The sequence below is a fragment of the Halichoerus grypus genome, chromosome 8 (assembly GCF_964656455.1).
Source record: "Halichoerus grypus chromosome 8, mHalGry1.hap1.1, whole genome shotgun sequence".
NCBI lineage: Eukaryota > Metazoa > Chordata > Mammalia > Carnivora > Phocidae > Halichoerus > Halichoerus grypus.
In genome coordinates, this window is record NC_135719.1 from 140,640,957 (window position 1) to 140,667,533 (window position 26,577).

At 57.7% G+C, this 26,577-nt stretch overlaps 2 protein-coding genes across 4 annotated transcripts in view; one reads left to right on the forward strand and one right to left on the reverse strand.

The window, feature by feature from the left end:
- Positions 1–3,100: 3,100 nt before the first annotated feature.
- CHGA (chromogranin A) lies at positions 3,101–15,569 on the forward strand. Of its 2 annotated transcripts, none has more exons than XM_036071577.2 (8): positions 3,101–3,357; positions 4,145–4,191; positions 6,510–6,603; positions 7,445–7,513; positions 9,796–9,891; positions 11,239–11,667; positions 12,372–12,862; positions 15,083–15,569. In XM_036071577.2, exons 1-8 carry the CDS (start codon positions 3,312–3,314, stop codon positions 15,164–15,166), a joined length of 1,356 nt encoding a protein of 451 aa, XP_035927470.1. In that variant the 5' UTR covers positions 3,101–3,311; the 3' UTR covers positions 15,167–15,569. The 2 variants fall into 2 exon arrangements, with proteins under 2 accessions (XP_035927470.1, XP_035927469.1); XM_036071576.2 differs by having other exon boundaries at positions 3,102–3,357; positions 11,239–11,673.
- Positions 15,570–18,742: 3,173 nt separating this feature from the next.
- ITPK1 (inositol-tetrakisphosphate 1-kinase) overlaps positions 18,743–26,577 on the reverse strand; it is a 168,632-nt gene continuing 160,797 nt past the window's right edge. For both annotated transcript variants that reach the window (XM_036071575.2, XM_036071573.2), the window contains 2 exons: positions 25,241–25,403; positions 18,743–20,970 (listed from right to left, as the gene is read on the reverse strand). In XM_036071575.2, coding sequence (XP_035927468.2) covers positions 20,621–20,970; positions 25,241–25,403 — 513 coding nt within the window. In that variant the 3' untranslated portion in view covers positions 18,743–20,620. The remainder of the gene's footprint in view (positions 20,971–25,240; positions 25,404–26,577) is intronic.

Consider the following 26,577-nt stretch of genomic DNA (forward strand, 5'->3'; position numbering starts at 1 on the left):
CTCCATCTACCCTTTGCCCCCTTTGCCACGGTAGAGAGATATCGGGAACTGAAGTAGCTACCTTGGTATCAAAGACGGAAATCTCACATTGAGAATGGCAGAACCACACCACTGTGTACTTCTGGGCTGTTGTATGTGAGAGAAACGAGATCCCATTTTACTCCGCTGTATTTTAGGGTCCTTTTTTTTCCAGCAGCGTATCCTTACCTAACTAATCCAGCCCAAAGCCCAAAGATGAGATCAAGGGATGGGAGTTTTTTCCTTCTTTAATTCTTCGTTGTGCCTACCACACATCCGCCACTAGGCCAGGAACTGACATCGCAGATGAGCAGGATGCAGACCAAACACCACGGAGCTCAAAGTGCAATGAGACGGAAGGATCTAAAGACAAAAATTTCAGCCTTCTGTGGTAAGTGTTGTGGAGGCAGAGAGGAGGGAGAAATTACTTCAGGTCCTAAAAGGTAAGGAAGAGTTTGTCAGGCCATAGAGGAGGGAGGGGGGTGGTAATTGGGAGGCATTCCAGGGAGAGCTAACAGTACGTGAGAAATCATGAGACAGGGGGAATCATGGGCATTTGGGCAAAACAAGCTCTAGGCCCAACTTTACCATTCACTTGGTAGGTTCACTTTAACATCTGGGGTCTCCTTTTCCAAATCTGCAAAGTAGGATCAAAGCTTCCGTTCGAGGCACCTGGGTGGCTCAGCCAGTTAAGCGTCATCTGCCTTTGGCTCAGGTCAAGATCCCGGGGTCCTGGGATCGAGTCCCACGTAGGGCTCCCTGCTTAGCAGGGAGTCTGCTTCTCCCTCTCCCTCTGCCTCTTCCCCCATTTGTGCTCTTGCTCGCTCTCTCTCAAATAAATAAATAAAATCTTAAAAAAAAAAAAACCAAACAACACTTCTGTTCTACTTTAGGCCTCAGGGTATGTGTATACAATTGTTCTTTAAAATAGCAAGAACAGGGCGCCTGGGTGGCTCAGTTGGTTAAGCAACTGCCTTCGGCTCAGGTCATGATCCTGGAGTCCCGGGATCGAGTCCCGCATCGGGCTCCCTGCTCGGCAGGGAGTCTGCTTCTCCCTCTGACCCTCCTCCCTCTCATGCTCTCTGTCTCTCATTCTCTCTCTCTCAAATAAATAAATAAAATCTTTAAAAAAAAAAAAAATAAATAAAATAAAATAGCAAGAACAGAAACAAAAACAAACAAACAAGCAAACCAGGAAATCTATCTGTACATTAGTCAAACAAATTAGTCAAACAATAGATTGTGGTGGACGGCTATACTCAGTCTGTATGATTGGACTCTGGAGAGGAATCTGCCGCCCATTCAGGGTGACCCCACATCAGAAGGGCCTGGTGCATGTAATCTGTCAATGCTCAGCTGAGGTCTTTTGCTGGGAACTGCCCTTTACCAAGGGAGCCACCTCAACAAAGACTATAGAATACTGTATATACTTTAAAATCATTGATGCTTATCGCTGGGGGGTGCCAGTATGGCATTTTCCTGCATTTCTGTGCATTTTCCAAGTTTTTGAGATGGACTGTATGTTACTATTCAGCTATATTTTCCAGGTCCCTTTCACCCTATCTCCTTGCTACTCCTTGAACGTGCCAGACACATTCCCTCCACCAGACATTTGCACTTGCCATTCCCTCTACCTGGAGCCCCCTGCCCCTGGACGCGTGCAACCTCCTTCCTCATCACCTCCAGATCTTTGCTGAAACATCACCTCCTTGGTCAAGACTTCTCAGACCCACCCCATTTAAAACATAGCCCTGCCCCTCCCAACACACCCACCCCCCTTCCCTGCTTCATTTTTGTCCATAGCGCTTGTCCCCACCTGACAACTGTGTATTTCACCTCTTTACTTATTCATCGCCTGTCTTCGCCCTTTAGAATGTAAACTCCACAAGAATCAGACCTTTGTCTGTTCACTGCTGTATCCTCAGCACCTAGCATAGCTGAGTGCTGTTCTAGGAGGTTCTAAGCACATAGTAGGTGCTAAACAAATAGTGGCTGAATGAAAGAATAAATACATGAAAAGGATCATTTCAGTGTCCTCTGAGCTCCTGTCAGGTCTTCCTGAGCGTCGCAGGAAGAAGGAGGCTCTGGACAATGCCAACTGGTGCCAAACTCTAGCCCAGATACCAGGTTCACTATGACACTGGGGTCAGGTGGCAAAGGGCTTCCAGTGTGTCATCCAGGTTGGGAGCAGCAATGTGGCCCCAGCGCAGAGGGACACAAACCAAGAAACCAGCCTGACACACAAAACACCCAGATGTTGAGAACACTCAAAGAGACGTGAAACACAGTGGGTTACCAGCAGCAAGAAGGTGATCCTACCAGACTGAACCAGGGCTAATGAGTCCAAGTTACAACTCCTATTTTGGGTTGATACCAAAAGCTGTCCCCCATTCCTGCCTCGCCCCAGCCCCACTCCCATGAGAGCTGTCCAACAAGGGCCAGAGCCCAGGATTCACTCATCCATCCCTGGCTTGGCCTCTCTGTCAGTTCCTTCAACAGTTCTCTGTTAAATGTGTTTACTCTGCCAGCTGCCGAACTCAGCGCTGTGAAAGCAATGGTGACCAAACATTTTCAAATAAATGCATACATACACCATTATAAATTGTGAAGGCACAAAACTGGGTTGTCAGAGAGAGGAAGGCCTTCCTCAAACAGGGGGTCGGGAGGCCTCTCTAGGACTCCCGAGATGTTTGAGGGAGCCCTGAGCGGTGAGCAAGCCTCCAGACTCTTATCAGGGGAGGGGCGTCCCCGCAGAGGGAACCTCAGGAGCATGAAGTGGCGCTCTAGAGCTGGTCGGGACCTCAGTGTACATCGGAGGAACACGCGGCCCAGAGACTGGGAATGATTTGCCCACAGACAGCAAGTCGGTGGAACCTTCGAGGGGTGGAGGGTCAGCCGAGGCCCCTTGCCACCTCCTGGAAGCCAGATAACCGCCACGCAGCCAGACCCAAGAGCGCTGAGAGGCGGAGACCAGAAGCGAGAGGCGTGAGACTAAGGGCGGAGCGAGCTGCGGCCGGACCCCAGAGGGGTGGGAAAAAGGGAGCAGGGGCAGTCCCGATGACGTCATTTCCGGGGCCGGGGGTTTATAAATTCCTGCAGTACCAGAGCCCAGTGAAGAGAGGCTGGTGGGTGGACAGACAGACGGACGCAGCCTGGAAAGCTGAGACCTCCGCCCCCAATCCGCGCCAGCGCCGCCACAACCCGCCCCCAGGCCGCCCGTCCAGCCAGCCCTCGCCAGGGTGCCTGCCGTGCCCGGCCCCAGACCGCCAGCTGCTCGGCGCCTCGGGATCGCCATGCGCTCCGCCGCTGTCCTGGCGCTTCTGTTCTGCGCCGGGCAAGGTGAGCGAGCGCGGGGTCTCGTGGGAGAGGGTCCTCGGCGCCCCTGCGTGCCCTGAGGTCCAGGCCCCGCGCAGCGCCGAGCGCCCCTCGTCCCTCCCCTCCCGCGCGGCGAGTTTTCAGCACCGCGGACAGCGCCTCCGCCTCCCTGCTGACCCCCAAACCCGCAGACCGGATGCTTTGGGCCTGACTCCTGACCCCGCGGGGCAGGACCCCCTGGCGCCCCCACCCCATATCTGGGCTCGACATCTCGACTGCATCTGGGCCAGTTCTGGCCCCGTGCCATGGCTGGCCAAGGTCACTGGGGGAGATGGGAGAACCCTTGCTGGCTCCCACTCTAGCCTCTCTTTCTCTTCTCTCCTCTTGCTCTCCCCATCTTTCCGCCCTTGCCTTCTATCTCTCCGTATCATCTCTCACAATCCTCCTCCTCCTCCTCGTCTCTTTCCCCACACCTCTGGGGTCTCTCTTCCTCTCCCTGCTTCCTTCACCCCAATCCCACTCAGTCGCTGGCCTTGTTTTCATAGCACTAGCCTTCAGCTCCCCGCCCCCCCCAGCAGGAGCTCTCCCAAAGGGAAGCGTTAGGGAGCTCAGTGCAGCCTCTGGGGACCATCCCCGTGGAGGCAGCCACCAGGGAAGGGAAACAAAATCAACCCCAGCATCTCATTGGGTGGGGGCAGTTTTGAGGGGGGGCACTGGGGTGAATGGACCCCCTATAAACCCAAGCCAGGGAAGGACTGCACTCGCCCCTCGGAGCAGAGGAGTCACCCCAGCACTCTCTTTTTCTTCCCAGTCATTGCCCTTCCTGTGAACAGCCCTATGAATAAAGGAGACACCGAGGTAAGAAGGGGTACGGGGATGCCCCGGGATGGTGGGTAGGAGGCTCCAGTGGACATCTCACAGCCAGGTTTTGGGCAGCTGCAGGAGTGAGTCTGGCATAAAGCCAAGAGCCAGCACTGCGGCTGCCGAGCCTGGGGACAGCTTGCAAAAGAAGATATCAAAGATTGCTAGATTTCCCTGCCATCCTGCTGTGGGGACTTCCCCAGCTTCCTCCGAGCTGGGTATGCTGCCGATGGGGCCTGTGCCTTAGCTACTGGGCCAAGGTGTCAGGCTATAGCCTTGAACGCTCCAAATCTGGCAGGCCCAGGCTGAGCTGCTGGGGGGCGCTTCCTGTGGTTGTGGGTTGTGGCTGCCACAGATCTGCAAGGACGGTCTTCACTTCTCTGGCTCTGGCCTCCCTCTTTGATCTTCCCCTCCTCCCAAGGCTCTGCTAGCAACCCCCACCCCCTAGGCACTCGAGCCCTCGATCTCCCAAAAGGTCACAATGAAAACACTCTTGATCACGGCTTCTATACCCAGGGTCCTGGCCATTTGGGGCTGATGGTGGATGTCCCTCAGGAAAGGGCCTTAGGAGATACTAGTGGGGGGCTCTGCAGCCAGCGAGACACTCTCTGTTGGGTGTATACTTGGAATTCATTCATGTCTGGGCTGGGGCTGTTATTCCAGTCTCTGGTGCTTGCAGATACCCCCACTTGCGACCCAGAGAAATTTCTACCCGTCACCTTCTCAGGAGCTGTTTTCTTCCATTCTGGAGAGGCTATGGTTCAACCCAAAACATCAAAGCAATTCCAACCTCTGTTGCTCAATTATGTTTCCTGTGTTTTACTTGCAGACAAGCCTGTAGAGAAGTCTCTACCGCTCTTATACTGTGCGGTCTCAGTAAAATTCCTTAACTTCTCTGAGCTTCCCCTCTTCCCATCTACAGTATTTCCCTTGAGGGAAGTTGTGAGAGTAGGAATCATAGATGTAAGGCACCTGGCAAATAGCAGGTCCTCAGTTAATGGGCGCCTTAGGGTTTCCCTTCAGAGCTCCTTATTATCCTTATTATTATCCATATCCAGTTCCTCTCTCCCAAATCTGTCCTCATGGACTGGTGGTTATCTGACATTCCCAGTGTAAGGTCCACGGATGCAGGGGGATGCAGGGTACAGGCTGCAGGGTCCTTCTTACCAGATCCTTTATGGGAGACACTTCGGTCCCCATGCTCTACCCAGCAGCCGGGGTCGGGAGCACCGTCACATCTGGTGAAGACATAGATGTTCCATCCTACGATGCTGTGACTACTGTCGAGCCTGTTTGCCAGTTTGCCACCCTGAGTTTTTGGATGGGTTGCTTTGGCATCCCACCGACGCGGCCTGCCACCCCCTCAGTCCCCACCAGCACTGCCTGGTGCATGTCTGACACCTCCCGGTTTCCTGTCCTGCTCTAGCAGCTGAAGCAGGTTGGAAGCTGTGAATCCCTCCCTTGGCGTGTGTGGCACTTCGCGCTTTGTAGAGTGTTTTCCCATCTGTTTCTGATCACCCTGGGAGGGGAGTTGGGAAAGTCTTCTCGCTCTCATTGTACAAATGAGCAAATTGAGGCTCAGAGAGGTCAAGTCATGTGTCCAAGGTCACTCAGCTAGGATACTGCACTGCAGTGGGCACTACCTTCAAAGATCCATTTATCAGCTGCCTGGTTATCCACAGCACCTTGCTGGGCACTGGACAAAACTTTCAGAGATCTGACTTCTGTTGGCCTGGGATGGACACCCAGAGGTAGCTGATGTGTGCCCACATCCAGCCACAGGATTCATCCCATGGGGGAACACAGCCAGACCGTGAGGCTGTCACTCCCTGCATGTGACAACATCATGGGTTTTGGGAGACAGTGATCCAAGTCCTGTTTTCAGGCAGGGTAGAGCCAGGGAAGGTCTTTGTTCTCTGGGCAGTCCAGAAATACTTCCTGGAGATAGTTGACTTTTGGGGCATCTGTAAGACTAAAGTACTCCTGCAAGACATACCTTAATGCCCAGGAGTGGCTCCCCCATCTTTAGAGAACCACTTGGTACCTGGTACCAGGTACTCACCCCACCATGTCCCACCTTAGAGGGGCAGCTGCTGGCCAGATGATTAGAGCACCTGGCATGTGGCAAATATCATTCTATGATCGCTATTATTGTCTGGCTAAGAATGCAGAGCTGTGCCCCTGAGACAGGAATCCATGGGCTCCTGAAGACAAAAGCAAATGCCCCTATATTCTCATTAGAAATTTGCCCTGGAGTCTCAGGGGCTGAGCCCCATACACAAGCCAAGCCCAACCTGCCCCCACTCTCTCCCTAGGTGATGAAGTGCATCGTGGAGGTCATCTCTGACACGCTCTCCAAGCCCAGCCCCATGCCTGTCAGCCAGGAGTGTTTCGAGACACTCCGAGGAGGTACGGGCTAGGCTGGTGGGCGGGGGGATGGGGGGGGCGGCTACTGTCTGTGGGGCCGGGAGGTGAGGATATGGGTGTGTGGCTTTGCGCAGAATCCAGTGATCAAGCACCTGCCCTGGCCAGGTCTGTGCTAGTGTCAGGGTGGTAGAGAGATGAGGGGGTCACAGCCCCGTGCTCCTGGAGCTTACAGACTAGCAGACGGAGCAGATAGGAACACAGTTAACTAGAATTCTGGGCAGGATGAAACCAGGGCTGGAACAACAAGCCACCTTGTCCACCCTGTGGACAGAAATGTTGTGTTGCTATATCCCCAGAGCCCAGGAAAGCTGCCGGCACCTGGCAGACAATCTATAGGCTTGTGATGACTAAAGGAGCGTCGTAGGTGGGCATGGCAAGGACAAAGTGTTTCCAACCAAGCAGTCAAGCTTTGCCTAGCCGTTGGAGGGCTCCACCATTAGCACTGGGGTTGGACTTTCAGAGAAAAGTTGAAAATCAATAGAAAAAATCAAGAAAGAGTAGTCCAGGTGGAGTAGACCCTTGAGCAGACACGGAGATGGGAAAATGTGGGGCAGAGACACCCCTCCCTCTCCTGAGGGCCTGCCATCTCTCAGGTGAGGTCTGGGGGCCGGGCCGGCAGCTGACTTTCTGAGGCTGTAGGAAGCGTCGGCTCCTTGGGAAGGAGGCCACCTCCAAAGTGGTATCTCAAGACCTGATCTTGCAGCTGCTACCCAGGTTTTGAGTTTCCAAAATAAATTCCTTGTGCTCAGCTGAAAATATTGATGGTAATCTCTTTCTCGGCTCTTCTCTGGAAACCACCCATAACGACTCTCCTTCACTGCAGATGAGCGGATCCTCTCAATCCTGCGACATCAGAATTTGCTGAAAGAGCTCCAAGACCTTGCTCTCCAAGGTATTTTCCAGTCCCTGAATAGGAATCTGGGTAAATTCCAGTAACTGAGAGAAAACCAGGGTGGAAGTTTGAGCAAGGTCCTAGTTCTCTCTGATTTGGTTATTTCCTTCCAATTATAGAAAGGTGGGCTCCTCCCTCCCACCTGGTCCGATTTGTCATTGATACAGTTAAATAGATTAAGGCCCAGAGAGGTTGAGTGACTTGTCCAAGGTCACACAGTAAGTTAAGGACATGCCAAGACCAGATGCAGCTCGCCTAATACCCCGCCATCTCTAGCGATCAGTCATTTAAGTGGAGGCACTTTTAAGACTAGGTTGCAGAGAGGATCTCTTTCTTCTGTTAACTGAAGAGCAAACTGGTCTCCAGGAGAGAGGAGGGGCCCCTTTCCCCTTGTGAGCTTCTTCTCAAGGGGTAGATGGGGGAAGCAAGGTCTTGGTTGCCCCCAAAACACAGACCAGATTTTCAGCATGTTTTAGAATAAAATAGGTCTTTCTCTAAGAGATTAAGAAATCCACCGATACTCTTGGGAATGGAGTGACTTTGTGAGGTAGTGAGCTCCTTGTCACTGAGGATGTTCAAACAGAGCCTGGACAGGAGTCTGGGATGGAGAGTTAGGCTGATGTCATCCCACAGATGCCCACCCCCAGATTCCTTCGTGGATTCATGGGAGGCACAGAGACAGACTCCCTGGGGAGTTGGGAAAAAATGGGTTCTGGCCCTGCATCCGCCCCACGCTGATGCCCTGTGGGAAGCGGCTGCTTATCTGGGGGCAGGCCCCTGGCCCTGGGCCTCTCCCTGGGCACGGGCCCTCTGCCAGGAATCGCACATCGGCTTCCCAAGGAAGTGAGGGCCTGTCTTCAGGGCTGGGCTTCAGTCTCGGGTGGGGTGGGGTGAGAGGCACAAAAGCTGCTCCAGCTCGGGGGCAGCCCCACTCTGAGGCCCTTGGGACGGACCAGGCCACCTGTGAGAATGGGTGCTGGGAGTGTGAGGTGCGTGCCTGGCACGGAGTGGGTGCTGGCTGGGGCCATAACTATCACTGCCTGTCTTATTCATTTCATCTTCGTTGACCCTGGTGGGGTTTTTTTTAGCTAAACATTAAATATTTTATTGCAATATGATAATTTAAAAATTACATACTGAATGACTAATGTATTACATTTAAATAATTAAATACAGTGTCAACAGAGACTGTTATAGGAAGATGTGTCCTGAAATGTCCGCATACACACAGATGCGTGTGTATCCGATAGGAGTTTTCAATACGCGACCATATTACTGTTTTCTATTAAAAGAATACGGGACATAGCTATGTGTCTGTCTGTCCGTCCACCCACCCAGCCATCCGTCCACTCCCTCTTCTGCACTCTCAGAGTGACTTCTGCATACATCTGTCTTGGCGCTTCCCAAGCAGCAACTCTGTCCTGTGGGTGAGCACCCTCAGCTCGGAGAGCTTGGGTTACCCAAGATCACATAGCGAAGAATGACCAGGAGGTGTGAGCCGAGGTCTGCTTGGGGTCAGGTCCGGGCAGGTGCCGCCGCGGCAGGTGCCTCTAGCCACCCCAGAAATTCCCAGCGTGGGGAAAACCGCAGCAGCGTCTGCAGAGTTGGCCTGGCTGAGAGGCCATCGTCTGGAACCAGGCACGGATGGGGACAGTCGGGGGAGGTAGCAGCAGTCCGGGGCCAGTGCAGGGAGAGGGATGCATGGATCACAGCAGCAGGTGGAGCTCAGGCACCTGCTGGACCTTCTCCCAAAGACCTAGACTTACGGGGTCCAGGGGAGCAGGGCTTGCCTGGTTCAAGGTCCCCCATGAGGGGACAGACGAGCAGTCACCGTGATCTCCTGCTGCAGGGTCCCCCTAGCTACCAGCCAGGTGCAGAGGGCCCCCACTCTGCTCCCACCCCTGGGACCCTCTGCTCCATCTGAGTCTCTGTTGCTGTCCAAGGCAGCAGGTAAGGCTTGTTTGCATTTCCCAGGTGAGAAACGTGAGCGTGGAGAGGTGCGGTGGCTGCCTGATGGGCCCCGGCTGGGAGAGGGCAGGGGGAGCCAGCAACCCCCCCCGCAACCTGGAGCTCTTGCCCCCTTCGATGTCTTGTATCGGCAGGCTTGGAACATGACGTGCCCAGTTTACAGATAAGGAAATGGAAGCCTTCATGCTCACAAATATGCCAGGGCTGGGCTTGGCCAAATAGGACTTTCTCTCCTTTTCTTTTTCTTTCTTTTCTTTCTTTCTTTCTTTCTTCTTTCTTTCTTTCTTCCCCCCCCACCCCTTTTCTCATACCAGGTGCCAAGGAGAGGGCACATCAGAAGAAACACAGCAGTTCTGAGGATGGACTCTCAGACGCTCTTGAGAAGCAGAATGACCAGGCGGAGCTGAAAGGTCAGTGCCGGCCAGTCTAGCCAGAGGCTGGGGAGCGAGGAGATAAGAACAGTAGTTACAAGATCAAAGATTCCTAGGGGTCAAGGAGCCCCTCCTTTAGGCACTGTAAGGTACCTAGCTATCATTTCGATCTTCCCTGTACAAATGGGGAAACTGAGGTCCAGAGAGATTTAAGTACCTTGTCCAAGGTAAGCAGCATAACTAGAGATGGGAATCCGGGTCTATCTCACTACAGAGCCCTAGGGTGGTCCTGCCTGCCCACCGCAGGGGCTCACACTCGGGGCAGGTTCAACGCTGGATCTTCCCAGAGGCCACTGCAGCAGAGACCCCCCACCCCCACCACGCAGCACCTGTCCTCCTGGGATTTGGTGGTGCCTCAGCAGAGTCTTGTTGTAGGAAGATCCTGGAAGAATAGGTCTCAAACACTAAATGAACCTGGATCATCTTTCTTGAAGCCAGAGAGCTTCTAAAGGTCAAAGAGATCATGGCTTAGGTCAAAGGGATGCCCTAGTACTCATCCCCCTGCCTGGAAACAGCCACAAACTGCCCCCGCAGGGCCTGCTATTTCCGTGTGGAAGGTGGGTGGATAGGCCAGCTTCTAGGATCAGGGATCTCAGTGGACTTCCATCTGGGGCACCTGGAAGCTTTAATGGGAGAGGTAGCTATGCGTCAGCACAAAGAGCACCCTGTACTTGGCATTTGGAGACTTGGATTCAAGGCCCTGCTGCTTACAGGCTGTGAGCATGGGCAGGTCACCTGACCTGCCTGAGGGTCAGGGAGAGCTTCTGTAGACGGGATGGGAACACTTTCACCCGGGGTCCTGGACAAACGGTGGAATGTACTTGATAGTGCTTGGTCCAACAGTACTCATTCTAGGGTCAGGAGGGATTTTTACTGTGAAAAGGCAGCCACCAGAAAATGCTTTTTAATGAAACCGTACAGATAGGAATTGAGCACTTCCACAGGACACTCAAGCCCCACGTGGAGGAGAGAATGAAGTTGCAGTAATGGTGCCTCTTACACAGAGAGGTTAAGGTGCTTGCCCAAGCTCACACAGCAATTCAGCTGATGTCCTAATTTTCAATTCTGAGGTCACTTTCAAGGTGTTTTGTTTTGTTTTTTTTAAATCACTTCCTGCTTTAAGAAGTAGAATCCCAAAGACAGAAACATAAGCCAGTTGTGCTCAGGTCAAACCCAGACACAGAGCAGGTGACACTAATTCTGTCATGAGTATCATGGGCCAGACTGGATGGAAGCCTAAAGATACAATGACCAAGTTCTGAAATCGGGCTCTCAGGAGACCCCGTGTGCAGCCTGGTCCTCAGGGCCTGACTGTTGTTTCCACAGAGGTGACGGGCGAGGCGTCCCCCAAGGATGCTGCGGAGAAAAGAGAGGATTCTAAAGACACAGAGAAGGGTGGAGACACAGATGGAGTCAGGCCCCAGGCCTCCCCGGAGCCTGGCCAGGGGTCCAAGGTTGAGGAGGACAGCCAGGCCCCGGGGGAGCAGGAGGTCGCCAACACCGACCCCCCAGACAACCTTCCCAGCCAGAAACACCCAGGCCCACAGGCCGAGGAGGACAGCAAGAGCCTCCCCCAGGGCCTGGCGGACAGAGAGAAGGGCGTGGGTGCGGAGCGAGGGCAGCAGGCCAAGCGAGAAGAGGAGGAGGAAGAGGAGGAGGCCACAGAGGCTGGAGAGAAGGCTGTCCTTGAAGAAGAAAGCCCCACCGAGGCATTTAACCCCCACCCAAGCCTTGGTTACAAGGAGATCCAGAGGGGTGAGAGTACGTACAATGTCTGCCACCTTAACAAGTGTGTCCGGGAGAGGGGGAGGGTGGGAAGGAGGACCACATCCACAGTTGCATCCCACCTTCACAACAACCCTGAAAGGTAGGTATTATCTCCATTTTCCAGATGGAAAAACTGAGGCTCAGAGAGGTTAAGTAATTTGCCCAAGGTCACACAGCTAATTTATAGTAAAAGCTGAGATTCCAACCCAGGTTTGTCTGACTCCAAAACCCTGCATCTCCCACTATTCCTCATAGCCCCTCCCCTCCAACCCAGGAGACCGAGAGGGGCTTTGCAGGGTGGGTGGGCTTCAGGAACAGAGGGACGACGGCATGACAGGTGCAAACAGGCTGGTCTGGGGACAGTCTCAGCTTCACCCAGGGTTTAGGAGAGCCCCTGGCTCCTCATGAGGGCCTTGTCAGGGTCTTTCCTCCCTCCCCAGCTGGGTGGTTCCTGGGTCAGGGGCTTCTCGGGGAGAGAGGGCCCGCAGAAGAGACAAGCTCCGGCCAACCCACCCCTCTGAGCTTGGAGGGTCTTGCAAAGCACGCTGTCAAGATGGCTTTTTCCTCCAAGTGGAATCATGGACCCTAAGTGTGGTCTGTGGTCACAGCGATGGCCACAGAGAGCCTCCAGGGAGTGGCAGGGACCGGGAAAGCGGTGGTCCCTCCTTCATTCTCCCGCTCTTGTCCACCAGTTCCTCCAGGTTGGTCCGAGGCTCTGGCTGTGGATGGAGCCAGGAAGACTGGGGCTGAGGAGGCTCAGCCCCCCGAGGGGAAGGGCGAGCGGGAGCACTCCCGGCAGGAGGAGGAGGAGGAGATAGCCGAGGCCCCTCAAGGCCCCTTCCGGGGTGGGAAGAACAGGGAGCTAGAGCCGGAACAGGAGGAGGAACAGCTCTCCAAGGAGTGGGAGGAGGCCAAGCGATGGAGCAGGATGGACCAGCTGGCCAAGGAGCTGACGGCCAAGAAGCGGCTGGAGGGGGAGGACGAGGAGGATGACCCTGACCGCTCCATGAAACTCTCCTTCCGGGCCCGGGCCTACGACTTCAGGGGCCCTGGGCTGCAGCTGCGCCGAGGCTGGAGGCCGTCCTCCCGGGAGGACAGCGTGGAGGCGGGCCTGCCCCTCCAGGTGCGCGGCTACCCCGAGGAGAAGAAGGAGGAGGAGGGCAGCGCCAACCGCAGACCAGAGGTTGGTATGGGGCGGGTGCTGGCCCAGGCCAGGCCTCCAGGATGTGGGCCCAGCTAGACGTGCAGCCCCTGCCCCCACCGAGGGCACACAGTCAGATCCTGAGGGTCTGAGACCGGAGAAGCACACAGACGGGGGTGCTCTCGGGAGCAGGGCAGAGCTGGGGCAGGGGCAGGGGCAAGGGCGGGTCAGGGCAGGGGTGTGAGCGCAGCCTGGCTCACAGGCAGGCAGGAGAGGGAAATGTTCAGAACAGGTCATGGGAGCAGGAGAGGTAGGGAAGCCGATCCCTGGGGTCTCTGGGTCTCTGTCCCGGAGGTGATAGGCTCTGCAGGTTTGGGGGTGGAGCAAGAATGGAGCTGTGGACAGAGGGAGCTTGGAAAGGAAAGGACCTGGCAGGGTATGGTCTTGGGGGGGGTGTCCCACTGGCCCTGAGAGCCACGAGGGCCTGGGAGGAGGGGTTGTGAAAGAACAGGTGGCGTCCTGGGAAGCCCCAGCGGGCAGGTTGATCCAGCAGCATCCTATCCTGGCCTCCAGGCACACCCTCCTCCTAGGTTCAGACCCGGCCTCCCCCACCTGGGGCAGGGTCAGGACCAGCGGGACCTTGGCGCCTGGTGGTGAACGGGTGAGGGAGGCACAGATGCACCAGAAGACCTGGGTTCTGCCTCTTCCTAGCTGTGTGACCTTGGGTGGGTTACTGCCCTCCTCTGAGCCTCTTTGTTTCCCCCAATTGAGAAATAGGGGTAAAGAGTCCTTTCTGATTACCTTATTATTATGGTCAGAACACACATGACCTTTCCAAAACCTGGCCATGTCCAGGGATACTTGGTTAGCTCAGTGGGGTGCTGGGACATAGCCCCAGAGGTGAGGAGGTGAAAGTTGGGGTCCCTGGGAGGCAGGCTGGCAACAGCACCTTGGAGCTGGAGGAGGCCTTAGGGGTCTGTGGTCCAGGCCTCAGTGCCCAGATAGGAATCAGGGCCCCGCGGGGGCTGGGACCTCTCCATGGCCCTGGTGCTCTCTGCCCACCCAGAGAAGGATGTGGCCCCTTCCTCGGGTCCCAACCCTCCCTCCACGCTGGGACCAGTTCTTGGCAGCCTGAGAGGAAGAAGACTCCTGGGCAGCTGGAGCTAGGAGAGGTCATCTGTCAATGTCCCCAGGAGACCGCCCTCCAGCCCTAGCTTTGGACCAGGACAAGCCCGGGCACTTTTGATCACCCCCTCCCCCACCCACAGAGGCTGGAGAGAGCAAGGTGCCCTGAGGTGTCTGCCAGCTTCCGTTCTCCACGGGCAGAGAGAGCCTGGACTGCAGGGCAGAGGAATGCGGGCCTCAGAGCCATGTGGACAGGACAGGGCAGGGGCCTCCTCCACCCAGCCCGAGGGTCTTCTCAGAAATGCTCCAGCATCACAGAGTTCATGCCCCCGGGGCTACTCCAAGACAGAAGGCTCTAGGGCCCCTACTTCCATGACAACCACGTCTGTCTGTTCCAAGTGGCCCCAGTGGGTGTCCTCCACCACCTGGCATCCAGCAGGGACCCCGCAAAGACCACCCTCCCCAGGTCAAGACCGGGTGTGGGGGCATGGCCTTCCCTGACTCCTGCTCTGAGTCCCAGGGCATGGGCTTGTAGACATCAGTCCTGGCTCGGGGGGTCCTGGAAGCTTCCTGAGGCTGAGGCACAGAGCAGGACTCCCAGAAGGGTCCTCTGCCCTGAATCACCCTGGCAGCCAGAGCTGGGCACCCCTATGATGAGGACTAAGGAGCCAGGCCCAGCCCTCAGCAGGGAGAGGCAGGGCAGCTCTCGCCCCCTCAAGCCTGTGCCAAAGGCCCACGGCCCCTCAGGCAGGGAAGACTGTCCTCGCCCTCGGGGCCACTGTCACAGTCCAGGCCTTGGGAGAGGGGCCTGGGAGGAGCACTGGAGGGCAATGAGGCTTCGTTTTCCACGTGTCTGCCCAGAGCCGTTCAGGAGGAGGCGGGTCTGGATCTGAGGCCACCAGGGGTGGAGTGGGTTCAGGGCCCCTGGTCCCCCTCCGTTTCTTGCGCACAGTAACCCTCAGTAATCCCAGCAGGGCAGCGTCTCTGTCCCCATGGTATGAATGAGGGCCCTAAGGCTCAGAGAGGCAAAGCCACCTGTCTGAGAGCACACAGCTAGGCAGCAGCACAACCAGTCTGGCAGACCACCGTCCACACGGCCGGCCCAGTCCCTGCAGGAGCCTTGATGTTCCTTCCTAGGACCAGGAGCTGGAGAGCCTGTCGGCCATCGAGGCGGAGCTGGAGAAGGTGGCCCACCAGCTGCAGGCGCTGCGGCGGGGCTGACATGCCGGCCGGCCCCCCCAGCCAGGGCCCCGAGGCAGCCAGTGGTCCTGGCTCTGTTGTCCCCTTTGCGGGCCCTGGCCAGACGGCCCGGGCGCTGCTTCTGGTAGAGAGGCTGCTCCCAGCCTGCCCAAGCCCAGGCCACCCTGTCACCCCCTTGCTCCTTTCCTCCTGCTCTTGACTCCTGCCCTCGTGCGCCCCTCTGCAGGGCGGACCCCCCCCCCAGACTTTAAATGGTAATCTTTTCTCTCTGGACACAGGCAGCTTTCTAGAAGTTTCCTTTCCACCATCAGAGCCATTGGGCACAACTGCAATAACTTCTGACCTTTTGGTGAAAGCTGAGAACTCCTGACTGTAATATATTCTGTACAGAATTTATCTAAGGAAAAATAAATCTGCTCTGGGCTTTCTGGTTTCTTTGGATGTCTCCCCCCTTGACTCAAGAGTGGGGTGGGGGTGGGGTGGGTTCGGGCAAAGGGACAAGGGGAAGTTTATTTCCCTGGAGCAACTCCTTTCTGGGCTACTTTTTAGTCATGGGACTCGGGGTAAGTGACTTTGCATCTCTGGACATCAATTTCTTCATCTGTAAAATGGGGAGAATACGTATTATTTCCATCATCAGATGATGAGGAGGATTCGAAGGGCCCGGGCAGCCTGGACCATAAAACCATTATGATGATGATACGAGTCCTTTGAAGGAAGGGTCCTGGCAGGTCTAGGCCTCGCCTATGAGGCTGGTGACGGGCTGCCCACCACTGTCACTAACCATCCCGAGGCACGGAGGAACGCCCTCCAAAGCTGGTGCCGTAAGGCGTTTATTTCTTCACATGTTTCAAGGGTGCAGTCCATCCGTGACAATTACAGAAATAACACACACAACACCAAACTGTATTCCACGAGGCGGTCAGATACCAAAACATCCACTACCATGACTAGTTGACAAAGAGAACATGGGGTCACCTTGTCCCCGAAATAACCCATCCCAAAGATGGCCACCTGTGGTGTCATAATCATGCGGAACACAGGGGCGCCTGGGGGGCTCAGCCGTTAAGCGTCTGCCTTCAGCTCGGGTCATGATCCCAGGGTCCTGGGATCGAGCCCCGCATCGGGCTCCCTGCTTGGCGGGGAGCCTGCTTCTCCCTCTGCCCCTGCTTGTGCGCTCCCTCTCTCTCCTTCTGTCTCTGAAAAATAAATAAAATCTTTAAATAAAATCACGCAGAACACAAAGCCCAATCGAAAGAGCCAATGGACGTTTCCTGGCTTTTCCAGAAGCAGTGATTTTTATATACAGTCTGCGTACGCACAGAAACAGTGTGTGCTTGGATGTACACAATCAAGTACACGGCAGCTTGGGGGTCTGGTTAATGCTGTCGCGTGTGTGAACGGGGTCAGAGCGTCAGCACTTGTCACAAGGCACAGGTGTCACCAGCACTAGAACCACCAGACTTTGGGTAAAGTCACTATGGGAGAAGCTTTTTGAGGGAAAACAGATGTCGAAGAGGTGTGATCCCACAGACAGCCCTGGAGGAAGAGGTCAGCCAGGCTGTGGGGGACGAGACAGCCCCTCCGAGCCGTTGGGTCACGGATAAGCCTGGAAGTAAAGGGGAAATGCAACCGTTTCTGGAAAAGGCCCCAGGCGGTGTGGGCGGGGCCGGGTGGTCGGAACCAGAAGGAAGAGTGCCCAGGTCCAACCGCGCTGTCCTGTGAGCAGTCTGTTTGGGGGGCAGGGGGAGTCGCTCCGAGATCACATTGGCGACGCTGCGCAGAGAGAAGGGGCAGAGGCCCAGGCCCTTCCTCGTGGAGGGCAGGACCAGTGGGAGCATCGCGGGTCTGGGGCCTCAGCCACATCACGTCAGACTCGGGCAGGGCAGGGCAAGGCGAGGTGTGTGGCATCAGGGCGTGGCCAGGCTGGCCGAGGAGGAAGGTCAAGGATCGGGGCACTTCTCTGCCCCGCGGTAAGCCACGCGGAGGGGCTGTCGCCTTCAGGACAGCCAGCACGCAGCGCAAGGTCTCTGTAGCTCCCGGCCAGGGCCCGTGGAGGACGAGGGGCTGTCAGGGATGCCACCGGATGATCACTTTCTAGGGCACAGAGGAGAGGCCGATGCAGACCCCAGGGTCACGAGTGAAGCCATTCGTCAGCTGTGTGGCCGGTGGCCGGTGTGAGTGCCCGAGCCGAGGACAGCTTCTAGACTAGGACGAGGACATGCCGTCTCCCTGGGTCTCAGAGTGGCCACGTGGCAGGCAATGGGTGCGTATCCCCGCTGGCTGGAAAGCTCGTTTCTGGTGGGCCTTCAACCTTCCATGAGGCCCGCTGGGCAGGCTTCTGGGTAGAGAGGAACTCTTTCAAAGTTGTTCTCTCCGTTATTGATGGAGGCCCACTTAAAGGATGCACCGGAGAACCCCCTGGGGTTCCAGCTGGGTCTGCCTCCTCCCAGTGACGCAGGGCGGCTTCAGGCCCCGCCCGCCATGCGCGGCACACCAAGACACCTCCGTGAATGCCAACGGCAAGGGCGCTACCCCGGGACACTCCCCCGGGCCCTCTGGAAGAGGTTAGATACCAAGAGCCTGCACTCAGTCGGGGCCTAATGTCTCTGGAATCACAGCATTCTAGAATCAAAGCATCTGTAAGCAGAACTGAGCCCCAGGCCTCCGCTCCAGGCTGCCCAGGGCAGAGATCTTGCAAGTGACCCTCTGGACCTACCCAGGGCCTCAGCCAAAATGCTCCTGGAGCCCTTGACATCAGGAGTGCCTTCAGCAGCCCTGGCTGCTGACCGCCACCCAGACAGGTGCCACAGGGCCACGGACCCCACCATGCCCACCACCCGGCAAACAGACGCTTGGGAATTAAGAGTCCTAACTGCCCTCCTGATTCTGGTGGGGCCGGCTCCAAGTGATACACATGCACACCGCAGCAGACCCTGCCCTGGGGCCCTGATCCAGGGGGGCAGCAGCAAGCCTCTGGGGAAGGGGCTGCTAAGGCGAGGTGCATTTTAGTGGGCCCTTCCCTGATGCAGACACCACAGGGCCTCAGGGGAAATGAACTCTGAGTGTCCCGGGATCCAGTGCCGTCGGTGTGCACCCAGCCAACACCGGAGTGGAGGTCGCTGGCTGGTGCCTCCTCCCCACCGATGGCCCCTCTCCTCGTCTCTGCTCCTGAAACCCCTCGATCAGAATGGCCAGTGCTTGCTGGATGGTGATCACCAGCCGGGCCAGGAGTGGCCTGCTTGCTCCCACACTGGGCCTTCCCTCTCCCTGCACCTGCTGCTCCCAGGTCTTTAAGAGGTGAAAACCACCCCCGCTCAGTTTTGGCTCCCAGAGGCAGTAGTCACCTTGCTGGCCACCTGCATCGAGGCCAGTGGGGAACTGTTACTGGACCTGTGGGCCCTGGACCTGAGCACGTGTGACCCTGGGGGTGGACCTAAGTTACACAGGAACACAATATGGCCAGGAGCCCCAGCCCAGCATCGGGGGTCACCCGCACCCTCCCCCCACCTGTTCTTGAGGCAGATCGGGATTGGAATTTCATTAACAGACCAGAACGACACAAGCTTTCAGCAACATTTGTAAACACGTGTGAAATGCAGTTTGATTTCAGTAGTTTATTTTGGAGACAAAGCAGTGCAAGAGGCCAGCCGCGCTTTCCTGCTTCCCCGGGGCTCAGGGTTGGACTAGGAAAGGCGCCGTACAGACATTATAATCGGGGTTCAACACTCAAGTCGTGTAAACGCGGTTAGTCGGTGGGCCCTCGGGTTCCAGGACAGCCGGGCAGTTCCGATGGCACCAGCCCTCACCCCAGGCCCAGCCCCGCTCGATGGCGGCCACCACCCAGCCCTTCCTTTCCGGAAGGTGGGCGACCCCCACGCCCCCGCTGAGCCAGGCCTGAAGTTCCCTCCGAGCGCCCAGGTCAGCAGCCTCTCTGGGGCCACCCTCACTGGACATTGCAGGGCAGCCCAGAGGCCCTTCCCGCTTTCTCAAAGTGAACAGGTATCTGAAGACACAAAATCATGCTCAGGGGGTCCTATGCATCAAACCCAGGTTCACCTTGTCCCAGGGCTGACATGGCCTCTCGCTGGCCCCCTTCTCTGTGGAGGGGCAGGTGGGCTGCCCGCTGCACTGTGGGAACGGACCGATCGGCTGGTGGGATCTGTTGCCATCAGGGGCCGGGGTGACGCTCATGGAGGAGGGGGTAACGGCTTCCTCCCCTCTGGGGATCAGCTCCCTTCACACTTGGCTGGCTTAGTGCTCAGGGCTTACAGTGAGTATGGGAGAAGGGTGGGGCGGGCCCGCTGGGCGGGTGTGAAAAGACGTGAAGCGTACAGGCAGCCGCCCCGGCCCAGGGAAGAGGGCCCCCAAGCGCCTCGATGCCAAGCGGGGGCGCAGCAGGTTGACTCCTCAGAGAAACAGGCCGCAGCGCAGGGGCTCGGGCATCAAGCCTGCCCTTCAGAGTGCTCTGGGCTCAACCACTCATCGGAGATGAGGACACAGAGGCCCAGCAGCTCCGGGGGTGATCTGTCCAAAGTCACGGCACAAATCCTTGGCACAGGCGGGATCAGCCCGGGGGCTCCCAACCAGGCAGTCTCCTCCTGGGTCCTGGGGAGCAGCGCCTGGTCAGGGAGGGAGGCCCCCCTGCAGGGCTGCACGGGACCCATGCTGAAGGGCCTGGTGGACCCCAGGGAGCTGGACGTGGAAAGGGGAAGCCAACTCAAGGCCTTCCTTCTTCCCTTTTGTGGGCAGGCAACAGGTAGCCCACAGCCCAGACCCCCTGCATGGAATCCCCCAAGGAAACAGGTGCACCTCTCACTCCCTCTGGCTCTTGCTCTTGGGAGGGACAGCTGCACACCTGGTTGGGGCTTTAGGCCCCGTCCCGCACAAGGCTGTGGAGGCGGCCAGTCGGAGGGTGACAGCGAGGGGGCCCAGCCCAGGTGCAGAGGGCTTGGAGAAAAGAGAGAGAGAAGGAACCCCTCACTCGCTCTGCTCAGCCGCCAAAAGCCTGCCCCCCTCTGGGGTCCCCGAGGCCTGATCCACAGCAGCCATCGAGACGAACAGACGTGGATGTGCACACACACTCACACACACACACACACACACACACACACACACCACCTCACATTCAGAACTAGTGTTGAAGACACAGCAAGTGTAAACCCAGTGAAGACCTCTGCGCAGCAGGTACCAGGCGGGACGTCCACCTGCCCTGAGGCTGGACCACTTAGGGTTCCTTTCCATCTCCCCCTCCACCACCCCTTATTTCAATCATGACATCAGAAAATCAGGTTAAAAATTAAAAAAAGAAGAAGAAGAAGAAGAAGAAGAAGAAGAAGAAGAAGAAGAAGAAGAAGAAGAAGAAGAAGAATCAGATCGCTGGGAATTCTTAGTAGGAGCGTCACTGCTGGGAGGGGCTGACCCAGCAGGTGCACTCTGCGGCCCGCGCCGCCCTCTGGGTCCCGGGCTCCATGGCTACTGGGAGGAGGCCTTCGTGGCCAGCGAGGCCACGCAGTGCTGCTGGAAGCTGGGGGACACGGCGGCGGTGCAGCCGAGTCTCTGGTGCGGGAGCTTGGTGGTACCGCCTGGGCCCACGCCGCCCGCGTCGGCCTCCGACGTCCAGGGGGGGTCCGGGCCCATCATGCTGCTGCAGCAGCCGGGGCCGGCGCTGCACGTCCGCTCGCCCGCCGCCTGCTCCGCCAGGAGCCTGCTGTGCCTCAGCGGGGCCACGTCCCCCGCGGCTGCCGTGGCCGCGCTCTGGCCCTGCAGGACGGTGGCCACATGGTTCAGGAGGTCTGTGAAGAACTCGGTGACGCCCTCGTAGCCTGCGGGTGGCAAAGACAGACAGCACGGGGCGCTGAGCCAGGCTGCGGCGGAGACGGGCCGCAGGCGCGGGGCAGAGCGGGGCGGGGGCTGACCACAGGGCTTGCAGAACTCGAGGAGGGCACGCTCAGGATTTCAAGAAAACCGAGGCTCAGTAAATAAGGGGACACACATCGAAGCCACCAAGCCTAGACTCAAAGTTGGGTGTGGGCGGCCCCAAAGGGTTAGTCCTTGAATTCAGCTGTCCCGAGGGTGTGAGGAGCTGTCACGCTCGGGACAGGCAGACGCCCTGCACCCTGTCCCTCTCACGCACATTCAGTGTCTCATGAACTCACCCACCCAGTGTGCTAAGATGCACGTGGGGAAGAGGAATGGCGGGGCAGGGCGGGGCGGTACCAAAGGCCCACTCCTCACGTTCTCGATCACAAACAGCCCTCTACTCCACGTGGCCCAGCCTCAGCCTCCTCCTGTGTAAACCGAGAGGTCTCGGTTTGGAGGCTGCTGTGGGCACGCCCGAGGGGACGCGGGATCGACAGTGGCCGCTCCTGGAACAGAGCCTGCTGCCTCCTCACCCCCAAAATACCCGCGGGGAGGCCCTCTATACCACGTGCTCGGAGCATCAAAGCCAAAGGACGGAGACTGGGTGCCCCCAATGGGGCACTGCACCCCCACACCCGTGCCTCTAACAGAGCGGGGCCTGGGGCTGCCCACAGCCCACATTTATTTCCTAACACAGATACGAAGGCAAATGTCAGCAAACACGTCCTCGGGAGCTACCCACCGAGCCGGTTTGTGATCTAGGGCAAGGATTCTGCTGACTCCCAAAACACTGCTTTGGTAGAAATTCGATATGAGTGGGCGCCCTCCCCCCACGCTGAGCCACCCTGGAGGCTGGAGGGCTGGGCACACAGCTCCAAGACCAGGACAGAGAGCGTGTGCCAGCCCCGGGAGGGGCTCCAGGCACTGCCGACCGCCCGCACGAACGTGGCCTCCATCAGCAACGTGAGGCCGGTGCTCAGAGGGTCCAGGACCCTCGCACGTCCTCCAGGAGGGCCCTCACAGCCGTCAGCACAGCCTGGCTGGGAATGAGCCTCAGAAGTGAGCAGGGCGCAGCCCACGACAGGGCCAGGCAGCAGGGGCGGCCTCATTTGTCCACAATCTTACTTGCCCAGCAAACAACAGCTACGGCTTTGAGGCGCCCGAGGCTGAGGGGGGGGAGCAGAAGTGCCCACAGCAACGGGTAAAACAGCTGACGAGCACCCATGTCATTCTTCACAACGCTGTCCCCACTTTGCAGATGAGGAGACAGAGGCACAGAGAGTTAAGTGACGGGCCCCATGGACAGGGGGACTGACACGGGCCCGTCAGTGAGGGTGTGGACACCCCCAGCTGCTGTTCACCAGGCTCAGGAAGTGCCGGCTTCCGGGCCTCTTCACAGCTGCTGGGGACGGGGACCCACGGATTCGCCTCGTTTTACGGAGGAGGACACAAGGCTCCCAAGTGACAGAGCCAGGACCTCAATCAGCGCTTCGGTGCCACCTGTGCCTTGACTGTCCTGTGTCCTGGGTGGCCCGCCGAGGCCTGGGGGAGGCCAGGGAGGATGGGCAGGGAGGCGCAGGTGCGCTGCTGGGATCCCGGGGCAGAGACGCAGGCAGAGGGCGGAGGGCTGGAGAACAGTCAGGCTGTTCCCTCGGCAACCACTCTGCGGTCCCCAGAAGAGGCCCAGGGCAGGGTATGTGCGCTTCCTGGGGTGGTATGGAGACCCGAGGCTGAACTGGAGGCTGGCGGACGCCCCTGAGGTCAGCCTGACCCGGCTAAAAGCCACACAGCCGGCGCCCCGATGGCTGGGGAGAGCAGACGGAGCGTGAACGAGCGCTGCGGGCCCCAGCTCGGGGCCGGGCACTGTGCCAACGTCCCCGCCTCTGTCTCTGCACGGTGGGAAGCTCTGTCCCCATGGGCAGAAGTGTCCACCTCCGTGGCTTATCCCGTCACAGCCTGGAAGGGCAGGCCGGGATCTGAACCCTGGTCTTCGGCTGAGAGGCAGGAAGCCTTGCGGTCAGGAGGGCATAGTGCCGCTCCCAGCTCCACCACGTGGTGGCCGCAGGACTGGGCGAGGCAGCCAGCCCGCCACCACGTTCCCTTGGCTGAAGGGAGATCTTAACAGCCCACTGCACGCTGTGCTGTGGTGTCGACAAAAGGGGGGAAAGGGCTCTCAGAGCAGGCCTCGTGTGCTGCCAAGAGCTGCTGCTCTTACTACTTCCCAAGCCTGGCATGCAGCCCCCTCGACAGGGATGCTACCGCCCACCCAGGGCCCGACGTGGCCTCCCCTGGCATGCACTCCTCAGGACGGGCCCACGAGTGCTTGCCAACCAAGCTGGGAGAGGCCAGGGAGCAGCCATCTCCTGGGGAGACGCTCCCAGCAGCGTGCTCCCTCAGGCAGTCTCTGCTGGGCTCGGCCTCAGCGCTCCAGCCACCTCAGACCCCACCTCCATGCCTGGCCCCACCCGGGTGGCCCTTCTCTGGGCTCCTCTGGGTAGAAGCCTCTCCACCCACATTGGCTCACAGTCACTGTCCCTCCTCTGAGCACCCAGGATGCCCTCGTGATGCCCAGCCCAAACTGCACAGGCTGGGAGGGGGCCGGCTCAGGACCTTGCACAAAGCCAAAGCTCAAGTGCAGAGCTCCATGCTCTCACCATCTCCCATCTCCATCTTTCTAGAACTTCTACCCTGACAGCCCTGCATCGCCCCCTCCTTGTCCCACCAATCCTCACACTTGGCCACCACTAACCGTGTCCTCCCTGCTTTAGATCCTCTCATTTATTTTCATTGTTTCCCCTGACACGCCCTGGATTCCCTTGGACTCTCTCATTCCATCACTTACTCATCAAAACCCCACCTCTGCCAACACCCAGGTCTCCATGCAGGCTACACCCAGGGTGACTGGAGAAACACAGGCCATTGTCCCTACACCGGCCTCAGTGCCTCACTCTTACCTAGCTCAGAGTGAAACCCCACGTTCTCACCACGCCTCTGGCCTCCTTGTCCCAGCCCTTCCCAGAGGCCTCAGGGGTAGCTCCTTCCCTTCCTCTGAGCTGTGATCACGCCGCACCCGCGTGTCTGGACCAGCTGGGACACACAATAGGCCTTCGACTGAATGGCGGAAAGAGCCGGTGGTGTCCTCCCAGCCTCGGTTTCCGTGGCTGTGACTTGCGATGGTGGCTGGGCCTGGCTGCATGCTGAGTCAGGGGACACGCGTCAAGCACCCAGCCTGATGCCCAGGAGCTGCTCAGCCCGCGGTCGCACTCCATGCCCCGTGCAAAAGGCCTTACCCTGTGCCCTGCACACACCCCCTGAGCACTCCATACATGCCATGCTTGGGCTCTCCCACGAGATGCTAACCTCCTTGAGGGTAGGAACCATTTCCTGAGTGTTTTTACACCCACTGAGCAGTGACACCGACTTAAACTCCACTGCAGCTACTTAATAAAGCTGAAAGTCAAAGCCAGCTGGGAGGGGGAACGAGCCAGGCTCGGGGCACTCCCATGCAAAGCGGGCTCATTCCACCAACGCCAACTGGGGACGTCATGGCCATCATCCCTGCAGGCTAACGGTCCCACTGAGGGTTCGTTGGGTGCTATCTCCCACCGAGCCCCTTGCTGCGTTGAGACGAGTGGAGCACGGCAGATCCAGGCTGTGGCAGCAGCCCTGAGGGCCCCGGGACATGCGTCCTGCTCAGGGCTCTGGCAGACAGCAGGAAGCCGGCGCCGCAGCAACGGGGAGCTGGCCGGCTCCAAGGCCTGTCCCCAGCACCACAGCTCAGGGCCCAGGCAGGAGCACGGCCCAGCCACCAACCTGTCCTGCGACCTGGGATAATTTCTCCCTCCCTAGGAGACTCGGTTCCCCACAGGTAAGCTGTGGAGGGTGTACTTGCTCCGGAGTACTTTCAACTCGCTAAATCCAGAAGGACCCAACAGATTACCTGAGGTGTGGCCAACAAAGGCTAATGCTGCCGGCACGGGGTCAGGTGAGGAAGGTGAAAGGTATTTAGTGTGGGCCCACTAAGCGCCCTGTGCTCTCCCTGGCTGGATGCACCGACCTCGTTTGCCAACTTCACCCCACGCTATAAACCCATTTTGCAGGTGGCGCTGAGGCCTAGCAGGACTGCACTAACCCCAGGGAGGTAGGGAGCTGGTCAACCCGACCCGCCTGCCCCATCACCCAAGGACACTGGTCTACAGACCGACGAAGGGGGTTCCTGGCTCCAACGCTCACCTGGGAAGGCGTTGATGTCGATGACCGCGTGCTGCCCGGTCTGGTTGTTGATGATGATGTCAATCCCAAAGAGTGACACACCCAGCGCCTGCCGAAGGGCCCGGGACAGCTCCCGGATGACCTCGTCGCTTGGCCGCTCGAACACGCCCTCGATCTTGTCCAGCTGTGTGCACACACACACACACAGACACACAAACGGAAGTCAAGTCAGGCCTTGGGTGGGGAGGTGCAACACCATACCACACACAGAGACCTTGCTCAGGTGCCCCAAAGCCTGGCCTTCCCCTCTGGAAGGGGGCAGGACAGACCCCTGGAGGGCAGCACTCACACAGCCACTCCCCAAGTCCCACCAGCTTCTGGGCAGGTACTAAGTGTCTAGTCCCTGTAACAACCCAGAAGGACGGCCCCACACTGCTGGTCTCCCGCTCTAGTCCCAGCCAGCCTGGGACAGGCACACGGACTCAAACTTGGCCCCTGGAAGGGCCGCCGAGGAAGGGGAACCTCGGGAAGGATTGCGGATCGGGAGGATAGGGATTTGAATCCTAACAGTGACTTTCTACTAGCTCTGGGGTCCTAGGGAAAAGTACTCAGCCTCACTGTGCCTCAGTTTGCTCATGTGCAAAACAGGACCAACGAGGCCTCTCTCCTCTGCTGGTCACTGACGTGGTGGGAACAGTATCGGCCTGGTCAGAAGGAGGTTCTACACCTGCATTTAGGGCAGGGAGGGCCCTGTGTTGCCTCTGAGTCCGTCAGGGGAAGGTTATAGGAGGTGCCCCATAAATACTGGACTCCTGAGTCCTGGGGGCCGTGGGGCTCAGGGGCCAAAGGGGAAGAAAGGTGGTCGACTCATCAGAAATAAAAGTGAAGCTGGGTCAAAAACTGACACACAGAATTACCACGTGACCAGCAATTCCTCTCCTGGGTATGTACCCAACAGACTGAGAACAGGTACTATGCCAAAGGTCACAGCAGTACTCACAACAGCTAAAGGTGGAAACAACCCAAATGTCCATCAACACACGGACAGACACACAAACTGTGTTTTCCACAGGATGAAACGTTATTCGGCTACACAATGGCACAGAGTGGGTGAACCCTCAAAACATCAGGCCAAGCGTAAGAAGCCAAACACAATAGGTCACGCACACCGTGTAACACTACTCATATGAAAGGTCCAGAACAGACGAGTTCATCGAGATGAAAAGCAGATGCGTGGTTACCAGGGGTTGAGAGGAAGAGGTTGCCAAGGGGTGACTGCTTAATGGGTACAGAGTTTTCTTCCGAGGTCGTGAAAATGTTTTGGAACATGATAGAAGGGGGTGATTGCACAAGGTGAA